The sequence below is a fragment of the Leuciscus leuciscus genome (assembly GCF_965113295.1).
Source record: "Leuciscus leuciscus genome assembly, chromosome: 12".
Lineage (NCBI taxonomy): Eukaryota > Metazoa > Chordata > Actinopteri > Cypriniformes > Leuciscidae > Leuciscus > Leuciscus leuciscus.
In genome coordinates this window covers 15,191,164-15,209,701 of record NC_138736.1, presented here as the reverse complement: position 1 = coordinate 15,209,701, position 18,538 = coordinate 15,191,164, and the positions used below count along the sequence as shown (strand labels likewise).

At 35.0% G+C, this 18,538-nt stretch overlaps 1 protein-coding gene across 4 annotated transcripts; it reads left to right on the top strand.

Moving 5' to 3' along the window:
* The first annotated feature begins 1,563 nt into the window (after positions 1-1,563).
* LOC309510408 (uncharacterized protein) lies at positions 1,564-13,152 on the top strand. 4 transcript variants are annotated; one of them, XM_082185155.1, is made up of 9 exons: positions 1,564-2,052; positions 4,126-4,253; positions 4,444-4,560; positions 4,690-4,746; positions 5,511-5,648; positions 7,249-7,299; positions 8,000-8,113; positions 8,951-9,016; positions 9,824-13,152. In XM_082185155.1, the coding sequence occupies exons 2-9, from the start codon at positions 4,158-4,160 to the stop codon at positions 9,956-9,958; spliced, it is 774 nt and encodes a 257-aa protein (XP_082041281.1). In that variant the 5' UTR covers positions 1,564-2,052; positions 4,126-4,157; the 3' UTR covers positions 9,959-13,152. The 4 variants fall into 4 exon arrangements, with proteins under 4 accessions (XP_082041281.1, XP_082041279.1, XP_082041280.1 ...); XM_082185153.1 differs by having other exon boundaries at positions 1,565-1,912; positions 4,074-4,253; XM_082185154.1 differs by having other exon boundaries at positions 1,565-2,052; positions 4,074-4,253.
* The last annotated feature ends 5,386 nt before the right edge of the window (positions 13,153-18,538 follow it).

The window sequence follows — 18,538 nt, the reverse complement described above, 5'->3', positions numbered from 1 at the left end:
GCATTTTTCATTGAAAGCATATGTCATAATTTAGATATATTTTTAAGATGGAAGAATGCAGTTTTACTGATGCTAGAAACATGGCTTTCAAATGAAAGATTTGCCAATGACGAAGATTTGACAGAGCAGCCTTCAATTGTTAGACAGTATTCTAGGTTAGTACTTGTAGAGGTTTTTGGTCCAATCATTAGAAACTCTGTTTTTTTTTTTAATTAAATAATAGAAAATTACTAGTCATCCACATTTTTATATCAGTTATGCATTCCGTTAATTTCTTGAATTGGCAAGTTTTGTCAGGGCGCGAAGAGATATAGAGCTGAGAATCATCGTAGCATGTACAGAGTAAACAGTGACGGTCCTGAGAATTGTGGTACTCCATACTGAACTTGTGATCGATAAGACATCTCTTCATTTACTGCTACAAACTGATAACGGTAACGATAATCAGATAAGTATGATTTAAACCATGCTAATGCAATTCCACTAATGCCAACCTAATTTTCGAGTCTATTTAAAAGAATGTTGTGATCAACGGTATTAAATGCAGCACTAAGATCGAGTAACACTAATAAAGAGATACAACCATGATCGGATGATAAGAGCAAATCATTTGTAACTCTAATGAGAGCAGTCTCAGTACTGGTACAGTCTAAATCCTGACTGGAAATCCTTGCAGATTCCATTTCTTTCAAAAAAGGAACATAGTTGTGAGGATACTGCCTTTTTAGCTTTGACTGTCAAATGCACTAACTGATTTTTATTTATTTTTTATTTTTTTAAATGTGTGTTCTGTGTTGTTTCTGATTTTGAGGATGAATTTTGTCCATTGACAAAATTATTTTGATTCTAATCATAATATAACATTATTACAAAAAAAATTAAAATCAGTACAAAAAATGCCTAGACCTTGACAAAAAGTAACTTTTATTGTTATAATTATGAATTCAACTGGAAAAACTTGTGAAAAGATGTCTTTCAGTTATAGTCAAATAGCAAATAGTGGAGCTCTGCAGCCATCTACTGGTTAAAGTGATAATTTGTTACTTTTAAAACTGCATTTTCCAAAAGATGGGCAAAAATCGTACACTAAACCATGTCAAATTATCCATGTTATCCCCATGAATGAAAGTTAGAAATGTGGGTCAAAAATCCCCCGAACAGCGTACAAGGGTTAAGACAAATGGATTTGTTGTTTTTTGTGTTTTGTCATATTCAAGAGATTATAAGATAGATGCAGCTTTTTTTGGGTTCGCATCAAATGTTCTTCAACTTTTATACATAATAAATTTATGAATAAAGATTGATCTGTTGAAAGCAGTTATTTTGAGATAGATGCCAAATGTTCTCCTCCTATTCATATTTGACATTGAGGGGGTGCATACAACATATTTGCCCACCGGCAATTATAGTTGCCGCACATTCAAATACGATTTTCAAAGGAAAAAAACAAACAAAAACCTGGGGAAAATAAATTCAGAACATGTTCATATATGACAATATTAACACGACTTTATGCATGAAACCATTCAGAAAAATGTGGGCACAAATGGGTTAAACTAACTAAATTAAATGAATAAAAATAAAGAAATAAATAATCTACTGCATTACAGCACTGTATTGGTCAGTAGAAAAAAAACAATGTAACAAACCCCTGTTCTGTGTCGCGTGTAGATGCGAGTGAGTTTTCTGGAAGTTGCCATAGCGCCGCATCACTTTGAGTCAGTCTCCATCCATACCAATGCAGAGCACCAGCCTCCTCCTCACTGCGGTACTGCACCGCATGCCTCACACCCATACAATTAACTAGTTGTTTCCCTTCAACCACGTCGCGGATGGAATAACTGAATGCTGCACTTTAGCCTTTAAAGAGAAAACTTACCACAAAGCAACGCGTTTTACTTGAGCTGCAGAGGTAAGTGACATCACGCATGTATTTGAATGAATCTCGATTTGGGACAGGACGTAGGCTATAGGCGACATGCGTGCGGCCCCACCTATGACAGCGCTGGAGGTTACACACGTTTAGGATTTGGAAACCAGAATAAAGCACTGGTGAGTCGCATTGAGTGTACCGCTCGGCTTGGCGTTATTCATAGCGCAGGTATTATGCTCGTTATAAAATTGCATGTTCTGTCATAGTGCGGGGCACTGCGGATGAGGAGAGTGATGAAGCTGCACGTTTTGCCCTGTGTCTATTTTTGGCTGCTCCTAGCCTCCGAGACCAAGAAACCACTTAAAATATAATACATCATCACTTAAAAATGGGGAATACGATGCTTTGCTGAAGGTTATATGATACATTCAACACACCTTTGCACAAAAAAAAAAAGGAAAAGATATGCACTTGAATGTCTAAAATATCCATACACCTAATACAGATTGGAAGGAGATCTATATATATATATATATATATACACACACACACACACTATATAATTATATATATGTGTATATGGGGTTAGGATGGGGGATGATGCCTCCTGAAGAACAATGTGGACTTAAGTTTATCATGTGTAGTATATTCTTATTAATATGTAGCCTATATATAATTGTAAGTGTCATTAATGTAAAATACTAAAATTATTGTAGCCTATTCATTTTTATTTTGATAATAACAATTGAATAACTGATGACAAAGGAGAATACCAGTAAAATGGATTAATCTGAAAGGCAAAATTATTCTATGACTTCTATGCAATCATATTCATATTTACATTTAAAATTGCCCATTTTTTAACTGAAGATTTCACAATAGCAACACTGTGAATGCAAATCAAATGATTTCACTTGACTAACCTGTTGGTTTTAATGAAAGCAAAGGTGCCTGAAATGTACATCTAATTTATGGAAATGCTGAATAATAACCCCAATTCATTAATTATTAAATTTAAAAATGTCATCTTGCCCCATGGTAGCATCTTATACCTCAAATCCTCTCCTTTATGATGGGGTTAATGGAAGAACCACTATCCGTAGAGTTTTCGTAGGAACTTGTGGGTTCAATCTTGTTCCTCAGAGGCTTTTTGAAAGGGTGTCTAGATGCTCTCCACAGTTATGAGGGTTCAGAAGGCGTATATTGTTTGGGGTTTTGCACAAAATACTGTCTCCAGGTCGGATTAGTTTCTTTTTTATGTTTTCTCTCACAGATCATTTTGGATGTTTAGTATAAATAGAATCATCTTGTCTTGTGTTGCATCTCAAATGCTCAAATGTGACCCTGGACCACAAAACCAGTCACATGGGTATTTTTATTTATTTATTTAGATGTATACATCATCTGAAAGCTGAATAAATAAGCTTTCCATTGATGTATGGTTTGCTATGATAGGACTAGGATAATATTTGGCCGATATTCAACTATTTGAAAATCTAGAATCCGAGGGTGCAAAAAAAATCTGAACATTGAGAAAATCGCCTACTTTAAGTCCATTTATGTTCGCGATTGTGCTGCATTCACTCACAAAAATAAATGTTTTATATATTTACGGTTGGAAATTTACAAAATATCTTCATGGAACATGATCTTTACTTAATATCCTAATGATTTTTGGCATAAAAGAAAAATCGATCATTTTGACCCATACAATGTATTGTTTGCTATTGCCACTAATATACCCATGTGACTTGTGACTGGTTTTGTGATCCAGGGTCACAAATGGTGTCTCTACAAACGGTCAAGAACTAGTCAACCATTTTAATGCAATAGATTGAAGCTTATTTTGCCCCAGTCAAGTTCAAGTCAAAGGGTTTTCATAATGGAATAATGGCAAAGTACACTACAGTAAAAAGTATATAATTCTATAAACTAAAGCCTATTAAGCCTGTAACAATTTTTTTTTTTAGATTGTGGGTGATAGTATAAGAATAGTCCATTGAAATTGGTCTAATATGATTATTGTGTTCCGGATCTTGGGGCCTGAGAAAAGATATGATTTCAGGCATAAATGGCACCTTGAGCATGACCTGTTTAAGGCTCAATGCTCAGTCATCCATATTTGTTTCCATTCATTCTGTCCTGCGCTGCCTTCATCTGTCTTCGTTCTCATCTCTGTCTGTTTCCCTATTCACTTTAGGTTCCTCCTCCATCTAAATCAAGAGATCTCAAAGTGTATTTCTTGATCTTAGCATAGCCACATCTCAAACTGCCTGACATCAGCATGGGCATGGAGAGTCAGGGTCCCACTCGCCCTGTAGGAAATCTGACGCCAAACCAGGTCAAGGCATTTCAGAATGTGGAGCCGAAGGCGCTGGGGGTGAGTTTTACATTCAACACCACAAACAAATCTGATATTGAAGGCAGGAAAAAGTGCACAGGAGTATCTTTATATACCAGTTATTTCACATGAGCCTCTTTGTTGCACATTTTTTACAATATGAAAAACTGAATTAAATCTAATTGCCTTTTTGGAAACATTCCAAGTTGATCTTGTTGTGTTGTTTCAGTCCATTCAGATCATTATTGGTGTCTTGTGCTTGTGTCTGAGCGTCACCATTCTTCAGCTCTATGAAGAGGTCCACTTCTCTCCTGATGTCATCGTTGTGGTAGTGATTGTTGCTCAGGTAAGCTGAATGTACTATGTTTATTTAATTTGTTGTAAAACAGGGTTTAATATTTAACCTATTATTGAATCAAATTGTTGCTATGGATGTAGTAGCAAACAATACCTTTTTTTTATCTGTTGTTATCAGTTGCTTGTGTCTGGATCCATTTTAATCCACACTGGAAGGTTTCCAACTCTGTTTTGGGTGAGTACAAATTAAAAGGATTGCAGAACCAATGAAAATACCTACATATTTACCCACCCACCCTGAACCGACCAGACAAATGTTTGTTCCCCTCTTAATTATTTTAATGCTCATACACAAATGATTGTTATTAGTTTTGCAAAAAAATGTAGGCTAATAAAATTTGGAATGTTTTGAGCAGATAGTCAATTCTAATGTTTAAATGATTGAAATTAGATTTGTAGAAAAATAGAAATTGTGCCTGTTTATGACAGTGTTACCAAGTCTGGGGTTTTCCTGTGGAATTGAGCTTTTACACTGTTGCCGCTTGTTGAAACGCTTCCCCAAGAACTCCATTTTTACCCACAGGAATGCGTTTTTTACTGTGGACCCCCCACAGACATTCCAATTTATATTTTTTGGCCGTGTTTTGGATTTTGTTGTTTTGGTGTTTTTTATGTATTTATTTTGGAGCAGATAGTAAGGGATAGGCATCTAACAATTACATAGCCATCATACATATGAACTTCTTCAAAGATTTCAAGCTAAGCTACAAAAACGAAGAAGCTCGAATACAAGCAAGTTTTGATCTGTTTATTTATTTTTGGTCATGACTATTCAAATGTGGGAAAAAAAACCCATCATAATAAAGAAAGTAGGTATGTTCAAACTTTTGACTGGCATTATATTTCAGTCTTTTCTCAGTACTGAGTTTCCCTTTTCAATGTTTTGACGAATCACGGTGAGTTATAGCTGTACAGTAACTTCGGTCCCATCGTGTGAAGGTGAAAGCCACGCTGGTTGCTCACCTGGTCAGTGCAGCGTTTTCCACTGCTGTTCTTGGGCTGCTGTCCCGTCACCTGCCTTACCGACAGGACACTTACCACTGTGAGCACTGCAGGAGACTGGAGATCTATGCTGTGGTGAGCTCCCAGATCTTCTACTCTGTCACTGCACTGTTGAGCAGCTTGCATTATTGGAAGATGGGTTTGTGTATTTTTGCACATATACATAGACCTGCAGATATAGATCTCTGAATGCATACATTACATTAATGATGAATGCATGTGGGTGTGTTTTGGGTGCAGTGGGATGGATGAAACACTGTAAAGTGGGTATGATGTGATGAACTGGCCACATCAACTTTCTTGTTACAGTTTTTTCTTAAAGAAATTTCCTTGATGCCTTTTCAAAGGACTGTACCGAAGTGCAAAACATAGCATCTTCAAAACTTTCAATAAAAAGCATAATGATGTTCTGTCTGTCAAAATGCCAAGTGGTTCAGATGGTTGAAGAATTTTTAAGAATGTGCAGTGCAGTGGAGTTAAAGAACTGTTGGTCTTTTTTAACAAGAAATAAGAAAATAAAAATAAAATTGGAAGCTGAAGTTTTAGTATAATTTTTGTTTGCTTAAACTTTCATTTAAAATGATACGTATGTGATTAAATCTTCTGTTAATTTCTTTAATCAGTGTGATTATTTTGTTTGACCATATGGTTAAATACAGGCTTAATGAAGTGAAGGATTATGTTGTCGAAATTAATATAAAGTTTCTGAATGAAATAGAAAGTGAAAAAAGACAGGTAATGTTGTTATTTGGGGTAGTGACTTATAATTTGATGTGGGTTTACACAACATACTTTATTAAATTGCTTTGAATATGAAAGCAATTTAAGCAGTTTGCTTGGAATTTATTTTTATTTTTTGTAGAATATTAAGTGGTTTATCAATTGTTGAGAAATATTGAAAGATATGAATATTATTGCTGACATAAGATGTAACAAAATATGTTAACATCGCTCCTATTCATTTGTTCTGATTTGTAATTTATATTTTGTCTTATATATTTATAACATAATAGAGTAATGGATATTGATCCTTTGCACTTGGTACAGACTTTTTCTGATGCTGGAGAAATTAATAAAAACAGTGCCCTTTCAAGGTATTTGGACTATAACACTAAACTTTTATAAAAAAAAATTTAAATAAAAAAAAGGTATTAGAATATGGAATATTGTTTGTGTTTTTACATTTTTTATGTGTTTTATTTTTATTTTTTTGTGGGGGGGGGGGTATTTTGGTTATACATGGTTAACATGTATAACCAACACATGTTGGTTATACTGTACATTTGACTTTGAGGCTGCTCATGTTTATAGTCTGTTTATAGTAAAGTCCAGCAATGTCCAGCCACCTTACAATGGCTGGACATTGTAAACATACTCTTTGTAATACCTGAAAAGAAGTGACTAGTTTTTCAAAAGAAACATCTTTTTATAATAGCTGTCCAATTAAGTGGTTTATGGGATTTGTCCCAATCTCAGAAGTCCAAAACCTTTCTGAGGGCACTGTAGTTTGTCAAGGAAGCCAAAAAACTGTAACAGTTTTTCTAAATTGACCAATTGGGTGTGCTTGCAGCAACATTTGTATATGAATAATAGCTTTATAGCTATATTTTTAAAGTGAGCCAGGTCTTTGGCAAAATTCAACATGATTATGTTTTTTGTGTCTGCTTTTCCAAAGCAACAACATTGTTACAAGAAGTGCACTTATTCTGTCGAGAGACATTGTAAAGTAAGTCATTCTTACCTTTATGTTTTTCTTTGTGTATATGAATGTGCTTAAATATTTGCAGATATTGCGAGAGAGAAAAAAAAAACAGGTACATAAAAAAAAAAAAAAAAATGTTGTTTTTAAGGTGACAAACATTTTGCAGAAATTCAAGCACAAAACATATATTGTTCATTCAGGTACATTTAGCCACCAATGTGACAGCCACTCTAACATTAGCCCAATATGCCTGAATTCACCCTTTAAGGATCTGCTTGTTTTTCATTGTCATTATCAAAAAATGATCAGTAGCTTTGTGTATATTTGTGTTAGGAGAGTGAATGCATGCGGAAGCAGGGTGTGGGTCATTTTGAAGATATTGTCAGTTTTGCACTTTGGGCCAGTTGTCTGAAAATGCTCCAGAATGAAAGATACCTTCAATTATTTGCAGATGTGCAATGAAAAATCAAATGGTCACCCTTGCTAATCTTCTGTCCATTTTTTTTATTTATTTTGTATTATTCTTTTTTTCTATTACAACAATACCTGCCTTACTAGTGTGCTTGTCTGCTTGTTTTTAAGAGATGATCTCTTTGGCAACTTCCAAACATGTGGACAAGCACATCAGTTTTGATAGCTGTTGTAACTATTTTTGTCTTTTTAGGTAAATTGACAGATGTTATAACCACTGTCTTGTTTTTCTGTTTCTTTTGGGTGCTGTCAGCTCTTGATTGATGGCTTCTTGGCCACCTTGGTTCTGTTCCTTGTGGTGGAGTTGGTGATCTGCATTGTAACCATTTTGTTTGGACTCAGTGCTCTTGCTAAAGCTGGTGTGAAGGTCAGTTAAACATATGCACAATAATAGGATTATAGAGAGTATGTGGTGACTTTGGAGATTGTGTTGTGTTTAAAGGGTTAGTTCACCCAAACATTTTAATTCTGTCATCATTTACTCACCCTCATGTTGATCCAAACCCCAAATGAAGATATTTTAATGAAATCTGAGAGATTTCTGTCTTTCCAAAACTTTGATTCTTCAGAACGTTCATTAAGAGAGGGTAAAGAGAAATCCATATGAAATGAGCAGTTTAATTCAAGTCTTCTGAAGAGACATGGTCACTTTATATGATGAACAGATTTAATTTAGGCTTTTTATTTATAAACATTGATCAGCTAATACATAAATCACTCAAATTTGGTAAACGGAAGTTCAAATATAAATAACCAATGAGATTCATTCTTCCATGTCACGCCAGTATGATTGAGGTTTCGCAAGAACCAATGAGGTTTGTTCTCAAGCATCAAGCAAGTACAGTTGAGCTTCCGTTTACCATATTTCAGTGCTCTGTATATTCGCTGATCAATGTTTAAGTTAACAAAAGCCTAAATTAGAGTTTTTGGTGAATAGTCTTTTCAGTGGGAGGGACAGAAATCTCTCAGATTTCATTAAAAGTATCCATTTTTGTTTCGAAGATGAACATAAATCGTATTGGTTTGGAACAATATGAGAGTGAGTAATTTTTGTGTGAACTACCCATTTAATGCAAATAGTATGGCAAATTTGGTAGACTTCTGGTATAAATGTGATTTGTGATGTGCTCTTCAAAATTGTTTGGGCAAATCCTTTCCGCGATAAACTAATATAATACATTGATGAACTCTGTGTTTTCCACAGTTTCCTGGTTTTAGACAGCGTGCAGCTCCATCTCAGCCAGAGGCGGTCACCCCTAGCCAACCTCAGGTACACCATGTTCACCTACATTGAGATTTAATTTAGGATTATACCTTCATTGGTTCGAAATGGACCTAATGTGAAACTAGAGCTTGCTAGAGCTTTAAAGGCATGTTCACACCAACAAATATAACTATAAAGACAACTGTAAAGTTTTAGTAATTGTTCTTTGACAATAGGAAAGTCCAAACTATAACGATAACGACACAGAGGAATTATATCTTTGGAAACACTGACAGCCAATCAGAATCCACTCAACTTTAAAGAGCTCAAGCATTTAAATCGACAGACGACGTAACTGCAGAGTGTGCTTATAATAAACAGAAAGTTATTGTCCATTGGTGTGGATAATAGTATAGTTATCGTTATTTCTATCATGACAACTCTTGGACGAGTCATGGTAATTGATATGACAATGATAATGTACTTGGTCTTGTTGCTGCTATTGCTGCTGCACAAATAGCATATGAAATTACTTGTAACAGATCTGTACAGGTGGAGCTGGGGAAGGTGAAGCGCGCTGCAAACTGCTATAGCAAACATTGGCCAACTATTTAAATGTTGAGCAGCAAGCTCATTGGCTGCAGATGCAACAGGAACCAATCAGCTTGTGCCGTGTAGTTAACGATGCAATTGTCAGCAGGTTTCGTTAAGGGCCCATCAGTATGCGCCATCTAGAGTTTCATGACAGAACTTCGTATAATCATTTTTATAGTAATCGTTCTTGGTGTGAAGGGGCCTTACTCCTTTTTTAGTTCTAGAACCTGTCAACCAATCAAACTTCTGTTTCTTCCCAATTCCATTCAAACCTTATAGGTGGAGGTGTTTGTCTCAGAGGTGGAGCCAATGCCAGAGCGTGTGCCTGAACCTCAATCTGAGCCAATAGAAGAAATCCCCAGCCCTCCCACTGAACCTCAAGTAGCCCCCATGGACTCTTTAACAGACGTTTGACACTTCATACTCATGTGATCTGTATGTATAGTGTAGGGGCTTTGGTGATCAGTGAGGTTTTAGCAGCAAGGGTTTTTATATTTTAGTGGTATATGAAATCGACATGATAGGGCTTTCCAATATGTCATTATGCTTAAAGGGATGGTTCAGCCAAAAATGAAAAATCTTCATCATTCCAAACCTTTAACACTTTCTTCCAATGAAAGTGGATTAGCATATTAAGTCGTATAATAGCCTAGTTTTGAGAGAGTACTTTGTAAATCATTATTCATTAAAAATCTTGCTTGACTTCTGTGGTCACCGTTCATGTTAATTGTTTGTAAAAGTGTAACATTCTATTATTTTGTCCTTTTGCATTCTATAGAAGAAAGAAGTTCTGGGTTTCAAAACATGACATGACAGTGAATGTTCATTTTGGGGTGAACTATCGCTTTAGCATTGCATTACCTGCTCTAAAAAGTTGCAGAGATCCTCTGTGTCTGTCAGCCGATGCACTCTACTGATATTCCAATTCGTACGTGTTTTACGAGGTGGCTAATTCGTACGAATTCATACAATTTGTCTAAACCCCAGTGACGGGTAGGTTTAGGGGCGGGGTAAGGGTTAGGTAATTTATGCGAATTCATATGAATTGGGCAACTCGTATAATACATAGGAGTTAGCAAAATTCGTACAAGTTATGTCATACGAATTAGCCACCTCATAACATACGTACGAATTGCCGTGAGATTGGGTTGGATATTCCTCAAATATTCAGGGTCAACCCCTAACCCTAAATATTAAAGGTGCTGTATGTCCTTTTTTATTATTTTTTTATTACTATACTAAAGGATAAAAATACCACAATATGTTTGCAGAGATTTAGGAAACATGCTGTGTTTATCCCGCTCATTACCAATTCACCCAATAGTATTTCGATACCCCAAGTTGCCAGTTGGAGGAAAACAAAGCGTATTGCAGCCATGGAAGCCAGCAAACAAACTGGGTCAGAGATTACAGATTCTGTCTGAACTAAAAAGCTGGCATCCATCTAAAAAGCTCTATGACCAGAGGCATATTAAAACATGAGCTCATCAACTTAGACTTGTCGCTTACCACTGTCAATTGCGCTCGTTCCTGTTGCGTGTCCTCAAACTGGCAACCCGTGTGAGCTTCGAGTCTGAGGAGGATGGGGTAGGGGAAACAACTCACTCCAATATTTTGAATTTGGACTGCAGTACCCATTTCAACCGCTAGCTGTCAAGGCTGTCAATATTACATACTGTGCCTATAAACATCTATAGTTCATTTAGCCTGAACCACTAATTTCACCGCTTGTTACCTAAAAAATTAAAAATAAAATTAAGATACAAGTTTAAAAATCTCCCATTGATACAGTGATTGACTATTCATACTTTAAAAGTTAACTGGCAGCAAAGTTATCATCATAATGTTTGCATACTGCTTTGTGATTGATCTTCTCTCTTGCATCTGTTTGCATATTGAATTGTGATTGGTGCATGCTTGGGTTCTTCCTTGCATATATTTAAACATTCAGAGCATTTAAACTGTGCAGTGTTTATTATTTCAATTGCAAATCAGCTCTTATGTAGCATTTCATTAACACTGAACCAAATATATGTTTAGATTTTAGACGTGAATTTAGACGTGTGTGAATAAAATTTTACAGAGACTGAGTAAAAAAATAAAAAATAAAAAACTCTATTCAGGATTTCCACGGACATGGAAAACATGGAAATATCAGGGAATTTGAACATTGTGATTTTCAATCCTGGAAAAGTCAGTGCTATTAGTGAATGTAGATCTTTCAAGTTATCTCCATAAATGACTTATGGAAATTCCCCAGAAAAGAAAGTACAAGATAATGAACAATAGCATTAATATTAATGCAGAAAGATTACAGCATGATTAATGTAAATGTAACAACAACAAACAAAAATATGGAGGGAAAAATGTATCTAAACAATGCAAGCATGCACAGTTGGATCGGCTTAATGCAAGACATTATTATAAGGTTTTGTTAACAGGAAGCACATTTTAGATATAGACTGTAAATCAGCTTTAAAATATCTTCAACTGTCAAAAACTATATTGTAGGTAATATTGTGTTAATTGAGAAATGGCATCTTACCACTGATTGCAATAATACATGGACCTAACTTATCAACAAACAAAAAATGCTCTGTATGATGTTAATATACATGATGTAAAATATTCCCACAATTCGTTTGGCCTCTTCAGTGTTAGTAGTAAATTGATGGCATTATCTATCTTGGACTCAAATGCTCACAAGAAAATGAAAAATAGTAACACTATCATTACATTCTGTTAAAAGAAAATAATATTTTGTGTGCTCTCCAAATGTAATATCAAAGAGTGGGATGAGTTCTCTGTAGATATATGATGTATACTTTCTAATGTAAAGTCATTGGTGCTAGTACACTAGTAAATCTTGAAAATCCATTTCAGTGCAGGATGAGGTTGTGTGTCTAAGAGATCATGTTTTCATCTTGATCGAATAGAGAGAGTTAGAATAGGGGTTTTATGTGTGTAACCTTTGGATTTTCTCAGCTAACAAAATGTGTTCTAGAAATGTTTTGCTAACATTCCCAACCGATGCTAACGTTGAACCAACATTCTATTAATGTTACTGGAAGAACATTTGTTTATAACTTTGAGAGAACATTAGCCAAAGTTCTGAGAACAGTCCATGTTAGCTGGGTTGTTCGTTTGCCATTATTGTTTCACAAGGCTTAATAGTAAAGCTAATAGTTGTTGTTGTATGCTACTCACTATCCAAACTCACAGAATGTCAATTTTATTTTAGTATTTCAATTCATCATATGAAATTAGATGTTATACAGTCATAATCCAAGGAACTACGGTTTATTACAGATCTAACAAACCAAAGTATTTTGTTTATCCACTGCATTAATACTTTCATTTACTTTCATACCTCTTTTACCCAACATCTGTATATTTTCTGCTCTGTCCACTCTGTCACATATTGTTTAATTGTGATCTTAAGCATGCTGCTATTACTTCAGTTTCCACCAGATGGGGATCAAAGAAATTGGTCATTGTAATAACACATTCTCATTGTGTCTGAAGTGAATTGATGTGTATTTTAGGTGCTGAATGGTCTTATTAAACCACTTTTTTGCACCAACAAGGTGATTTTATTGTTTCTTGTTTCACTTTTTTAAAAATCTTTTCAGTGTAGGCTATAAAAATAACCTATAGTAGTAAGTTGATGTTTGTCATGGTGGTTTTGATCAAGGGTAAACGTCTCACACTATTATATTATATTATATTATATTATATTATATTATATTATATTATATTATATTATATTATATTATATTATATTATACATATGCTGTCAAATCATTCAATCAAGATTAATTGCATTTGTCACAACTCTTGCTTGAAGCAAGAAAGACATATTAAATGATTTAATAAAGAAATATAATAATATATATTTCTTTATTAAATCATTTAATATGTCTTTCTTGCTTCAAGCAGGAGTTGTGACGAATGGTTTAAAAACTTGAAACAATGCCCCTTTCAGCATATTTCTTTCATCAGATACTTTCAGATCTTTGCACTTTGTATTATCAGTTATGATTTAATATTATGTATCATCATATGCTTTCATAACATGACAGACTTCAGGTTATGTATAGAAACGTGAAACAGACGATACACTTAAGCTAAAGTAAAGGTTCCTCATTTGTGTTGATAGAACATTGATTGATTATACTGTGAGTAGTGTAGATCCTTGTATTAAAACATACGTAAACAACCTGAATCACCTTTCAAAAGCGAAGGTGATTCATCTGCCCTTGTGAAAAAAGAAATGTACACTTTAGCGTAATTTAATACGGAAGTATTTACTTTAAAAGAATACACAAGTGTGAACTGAATGTAATGTTTTCAGGAAATTAACTGCATGTAAATTGCAATAAATAAAAACGTATTATAGTTTAAATTTAGATTAAATGCAATGCACTTTTTAGCGTGCTTTTTTGACACATAAGTACATCTTTAAGTACATAATGGCCTGCACCCTCCTTGGCTTTTAATTTATTAATAATAAATTATACTTTTTAAAAACACAGTATACTTTAAAAATGTGAAGGACACACAAGTGCACACTCGATACGCATTCATAAGAAATACTTTCTTTAAATAGACTTTATAAATATAGCTGTTTAAAGGTAATCCTTTTTGATTGATAATCCACAAATAATGACTACACTTTTTGATTACCTTGTGACGCAAAACTGTTACTAAAGATAGAATTAGGTGCAGCACCTCTGACATTCAGTCAACTATTGACATTCTATTGAGAGTCAGAGTTTTTTGTCAGAAATGTCATTGCAGTTGTTTTTTTTCTGATTTGGGATGATTACTCAGCACATAAAATGAATTTGAGTGCAGGTACAGCTTTTATAGTATTATCTTAAACTTGCGAAGGAACGTGTCAATGCAGAGGAAAACGTGGAATACTTGGAAGTGGTGTGAAGGATAATAAACTTTATTTTAAAACGCCTTTAAAAGTTGCATCTCAAAGTGCTTTACAAGCATAGGTTACAATAAAAAAGAAATACATTAATATAAGAGAAAAGCATTCTGATACTCAATACAAAATAAAAAAAAACAAGCTAACAATCTCTAACCATTTCTCCTCCTAATCTCTTCCATATCACTTATATGTATGCAAATATCTATGCAGAATTCAAATGGGTCCGATACGTCTTCTGGTATGTGCCGACTCATGCATATGATCCGCTCTGAGCATTTGATTGGACAGAAAATCTGATGAGAAGCTGAAGTGCAGAGTGATGTCATCATAATCATTGATCCATATTGGCGGAAGAGAGACACTGGGCCCTATCTTGCACCCAGCGCAAGTGACTTTGTACACCGACGCATGTATCAATCATTCCTATTTTGCACCCGCGCAAAGCGGACTTTTCCCTCCACAGACGCACGTCGGTAAGTTAGGAAATACACTTGCGCTCCCGGGGGCGGTTCAGCGCAAAGAGGAGGCGTGTTCCGGCGCAAACGTTCCTTCATGCTATTTTGCAGGTTTAGAAAACAATTGCGCCACTAACCAGGAAAAAATAGTTTAAAGTCAGTGGCGCGTTGCGCATGTTATTCATATGCTATTTTAAGGGCGCATGCTTGGCCATAATCAATTTAGCGTGTGCACAACGCGCATACACTTTAATTCTCTCATCTACACAGAAGCAGCAGTTTTCATTTTTGCAAATCATTATTACGATAGATATATATATATATAGATAGATAGATAGATAGATAGATAGATAGATAGATAGATAGATAGATAGATAATTTATTATAAAAGCATTCATCTAGCTCAGTGGTTCCCAAACTTTTTGAAAGCATGGCACCCCTTTGTAGTGTTTTTTTTTTCCACGGCACCCTAACCCAATTAAACTAAACGAACATATGTGCATACATATATACAATTATATCCAGATGAGCAAACAACCAATGAAGCATAAACAGCAGCATGAATTTATTATGAATGCATTACAACAGACATAATATGAGGCGAAACAACCCCTTCAGATGAATCATCAGTCCATTAATAACTGGACACACGTCAACAGACTGATTTTAACCAATAAGGCTACTGCATGTGAGAATCATTGGAATAAAACAGATTTAAAGATACTTAACTCTTTAAATAATAATAAACAACTCCAAATATTTTTGCATATGTTGGTGTTTTGATATGATTTTAAAATATGCTGTAAACAGGGTTAGCCTATTATAGTTTTGCATTTTTTCAATAGTTTTTATTTTTATTTCGTTTTGACTTTTTGTTTTCGAATTCAGTTTAGTTTTAATTAGTTTTTAAAGTGGGTTTGCTAGTTTAGTTTATTTTTTATTTTTTGAAAATGCTTAGTTTTCGTTTAGTTTTTATTAGTTTTAGTGTTAGTTTTAGTTGTTTTTTTTTTTTTGTAATTTGGGTTATTTGTCAGGGGCAAGATTCAAAAAGACAATGACATAACATTATTTAATATTTGAATCACAGCTTATATAGTGTTTTGACATCGACAACCAAAAAGTGCATTTTTCCTCAAACTTGCGACTAGTTAACTTTCTAAAGAAGGCGCAATCGCTTCTCGGGTCGACAATAACACACTGACAAAATTATATTCAGAATTTAAAATATTTTTATACCACGTTTTAATGTGTGATTGTGTAAAGGTGTTCACGAGATAGAGAGACCAACCTTTCGCGAACTTGCTTTCAACGTCGAACGAACACTCGTTCTCATGGAGACGCGGTGTGCACGGAGGGGAGGAGCTGTGTGTTTGTGTGTGTGTGTGTGTGTGTGTGTGTGTGCGCGCGCGCGCGCGTGCGCATGTGAGAGACGCATGAGTGACAGAGAGAGCAGGGAAAGGAAATGCAGCTCAACGAATACGCTGCGTGTTTTAAATAGCGTTTTTTCCCACCTAGTTTTCGTTTTTTCGTTCGTTTTCGTTAACGATTATAACCTTGGCTGTAAAAGGTTATTATATGGTACGATAGTTATTTTAGGCTGTTTAAATTGGAAAATAAAGCTGAGATTCTGCGGCACCCCTAGCCAGTTGTCACGGCACCCCAGGGTGCCGCGGCACCCACTTTGGGAACCACTGATCTAGCTTACACATTTACCCAAATTATCATACGCCTGTTTAACCGAAGTTAATTTGGGTGGGTTTCTCCATTTCAATGTAACTTCTCTCTTTTACGGCCGTGACGCGAGCGTTGCTCTCCTTGGCTGTGAACCTCTCCTGGCGCGCGCCTGGCAAATCCGGCGGTATAATAGCAATCCGCTATGGAAAAAGCGTCTGCTCTTAAAGGGAATGTGAGAAGACGCTCTGATTGGTTTATTTCACGTTACGCCCAAACCACACCTATGAATAATGAAGCTACTTCAGACCAACTCTTTTTAGATTTGCACCTGGCGCAAGAGTCATTTATCCCGCCGGGAAAATAGCAACATCGCCGAGACCCGCCCACAAAGTTACTTGCGCTTTGCGCTTGACACTTGCGTTTCAGATCGTTAAAATAGGGCCCTATAAGTTCCGAAACTTTATATCTTCTAAATGCGAATTGTGTCATTGTATTGGTGCACGCTAGCTTATATAAAACATTAAGGCAAACAAATCCATACTAAAATCCCCAAACCTTTGATTTCATGGGGACTTTAAGGTTAAAGACCCTTTATGTAGATGGTGGGGTGAGCCAAAGAGCATTAGTCAGTCTTTTCAGTTTAGACAAAGAAAAGATTAAGACATCCATTTATCTCAGAAATACATTGAGAAAGAAAGTCCACAGCCACATTATTATTATCAGGTTTTGAATGTTTGTAGATCTGGGTGTCATTTGCATAAATATGAAAGTTAAGACAGAGTGATCTTAACAGTTGACCATCAGGAAAAGTGTAAAAGCTAAAGAGTAAAGGACCCAAAATTGATCCCTGAGGAACACCAGACTGCACCAATCCACCCAGTAACAAACTGCTTAGTGCTTGCTATCTGAGGCGGATGTTGGAGTATTTGATTTTTCTTTTATCATCTATGTACTTTGGAGTAATTACTAATTCTAACATTTAAGCTTACAATTAGCCTTATGTTGAAGAATAATATTAGAGAGCTTAATACCACTTTAAGCAAATTAACACACTCGTCATCTATAAAGTAACTGACACTAATTGAAGAGATATTACTCTTGACACAAGCTAAGGTTAATCACTTTGTAAATTAAGCAATTAAATTCTGTTACTTTGTAATCTCTGGTACCTAAACTTTTGTGCATGCAGCCTAGTTTCTTAAGCCCAACCACAACATGTTATTCAATGTAAAGCTATTTACTGAAGTCCTGAAGTCTTAGACCACTACAGAAAATAATTCTGTTGCAGTTTCACATTAAAATTATATTGTTAGCAAAACAATCTGAGTTAGAAGTTGAGTTGCTTGGGTATTCCTTTAATGCTTTAATGAAAACAGCACTTGAGCAGCATGATATCCACAAGTTTGTGTGAAACCTGATGATCATGTATGATTTTAGAATCTAAAGAGCATCGTGCACTGCAGTGGAAGCAGGAACATCTTATAAATGTTACAAAAAAAATCAATTTATTTTTTAAATCATAAAGCTTTGATATTTATAGGTTTAAATTGGAAATTGAATCTCATATTTGTCCACGTGTTCTCAGACTATTGAACCCAATAACGTACATATTGAACAGTAATCAACCAGAAGACTTTTTCATTTAAGTACATTTAGAATTTCACAGCTGTGTAATCATTGCAAAAGAACAGAAACAACAAATCATGTACCGTATGCTGTATTTATTTATATGTGATATATTTTTTTGCTAACATTTTGCAGTAAATATTATAATAATTATTATTCCCACAGACAGTGTAAATGTCCATATATAACATGAATGCAAATTACAAATGAAAAGAGGTTTATGGATTGATAACTTTGTAATCTGGAGATACATTGAAGCAAACCACTACTTTTCTTCTGTAGCGTAAGATATCAGAG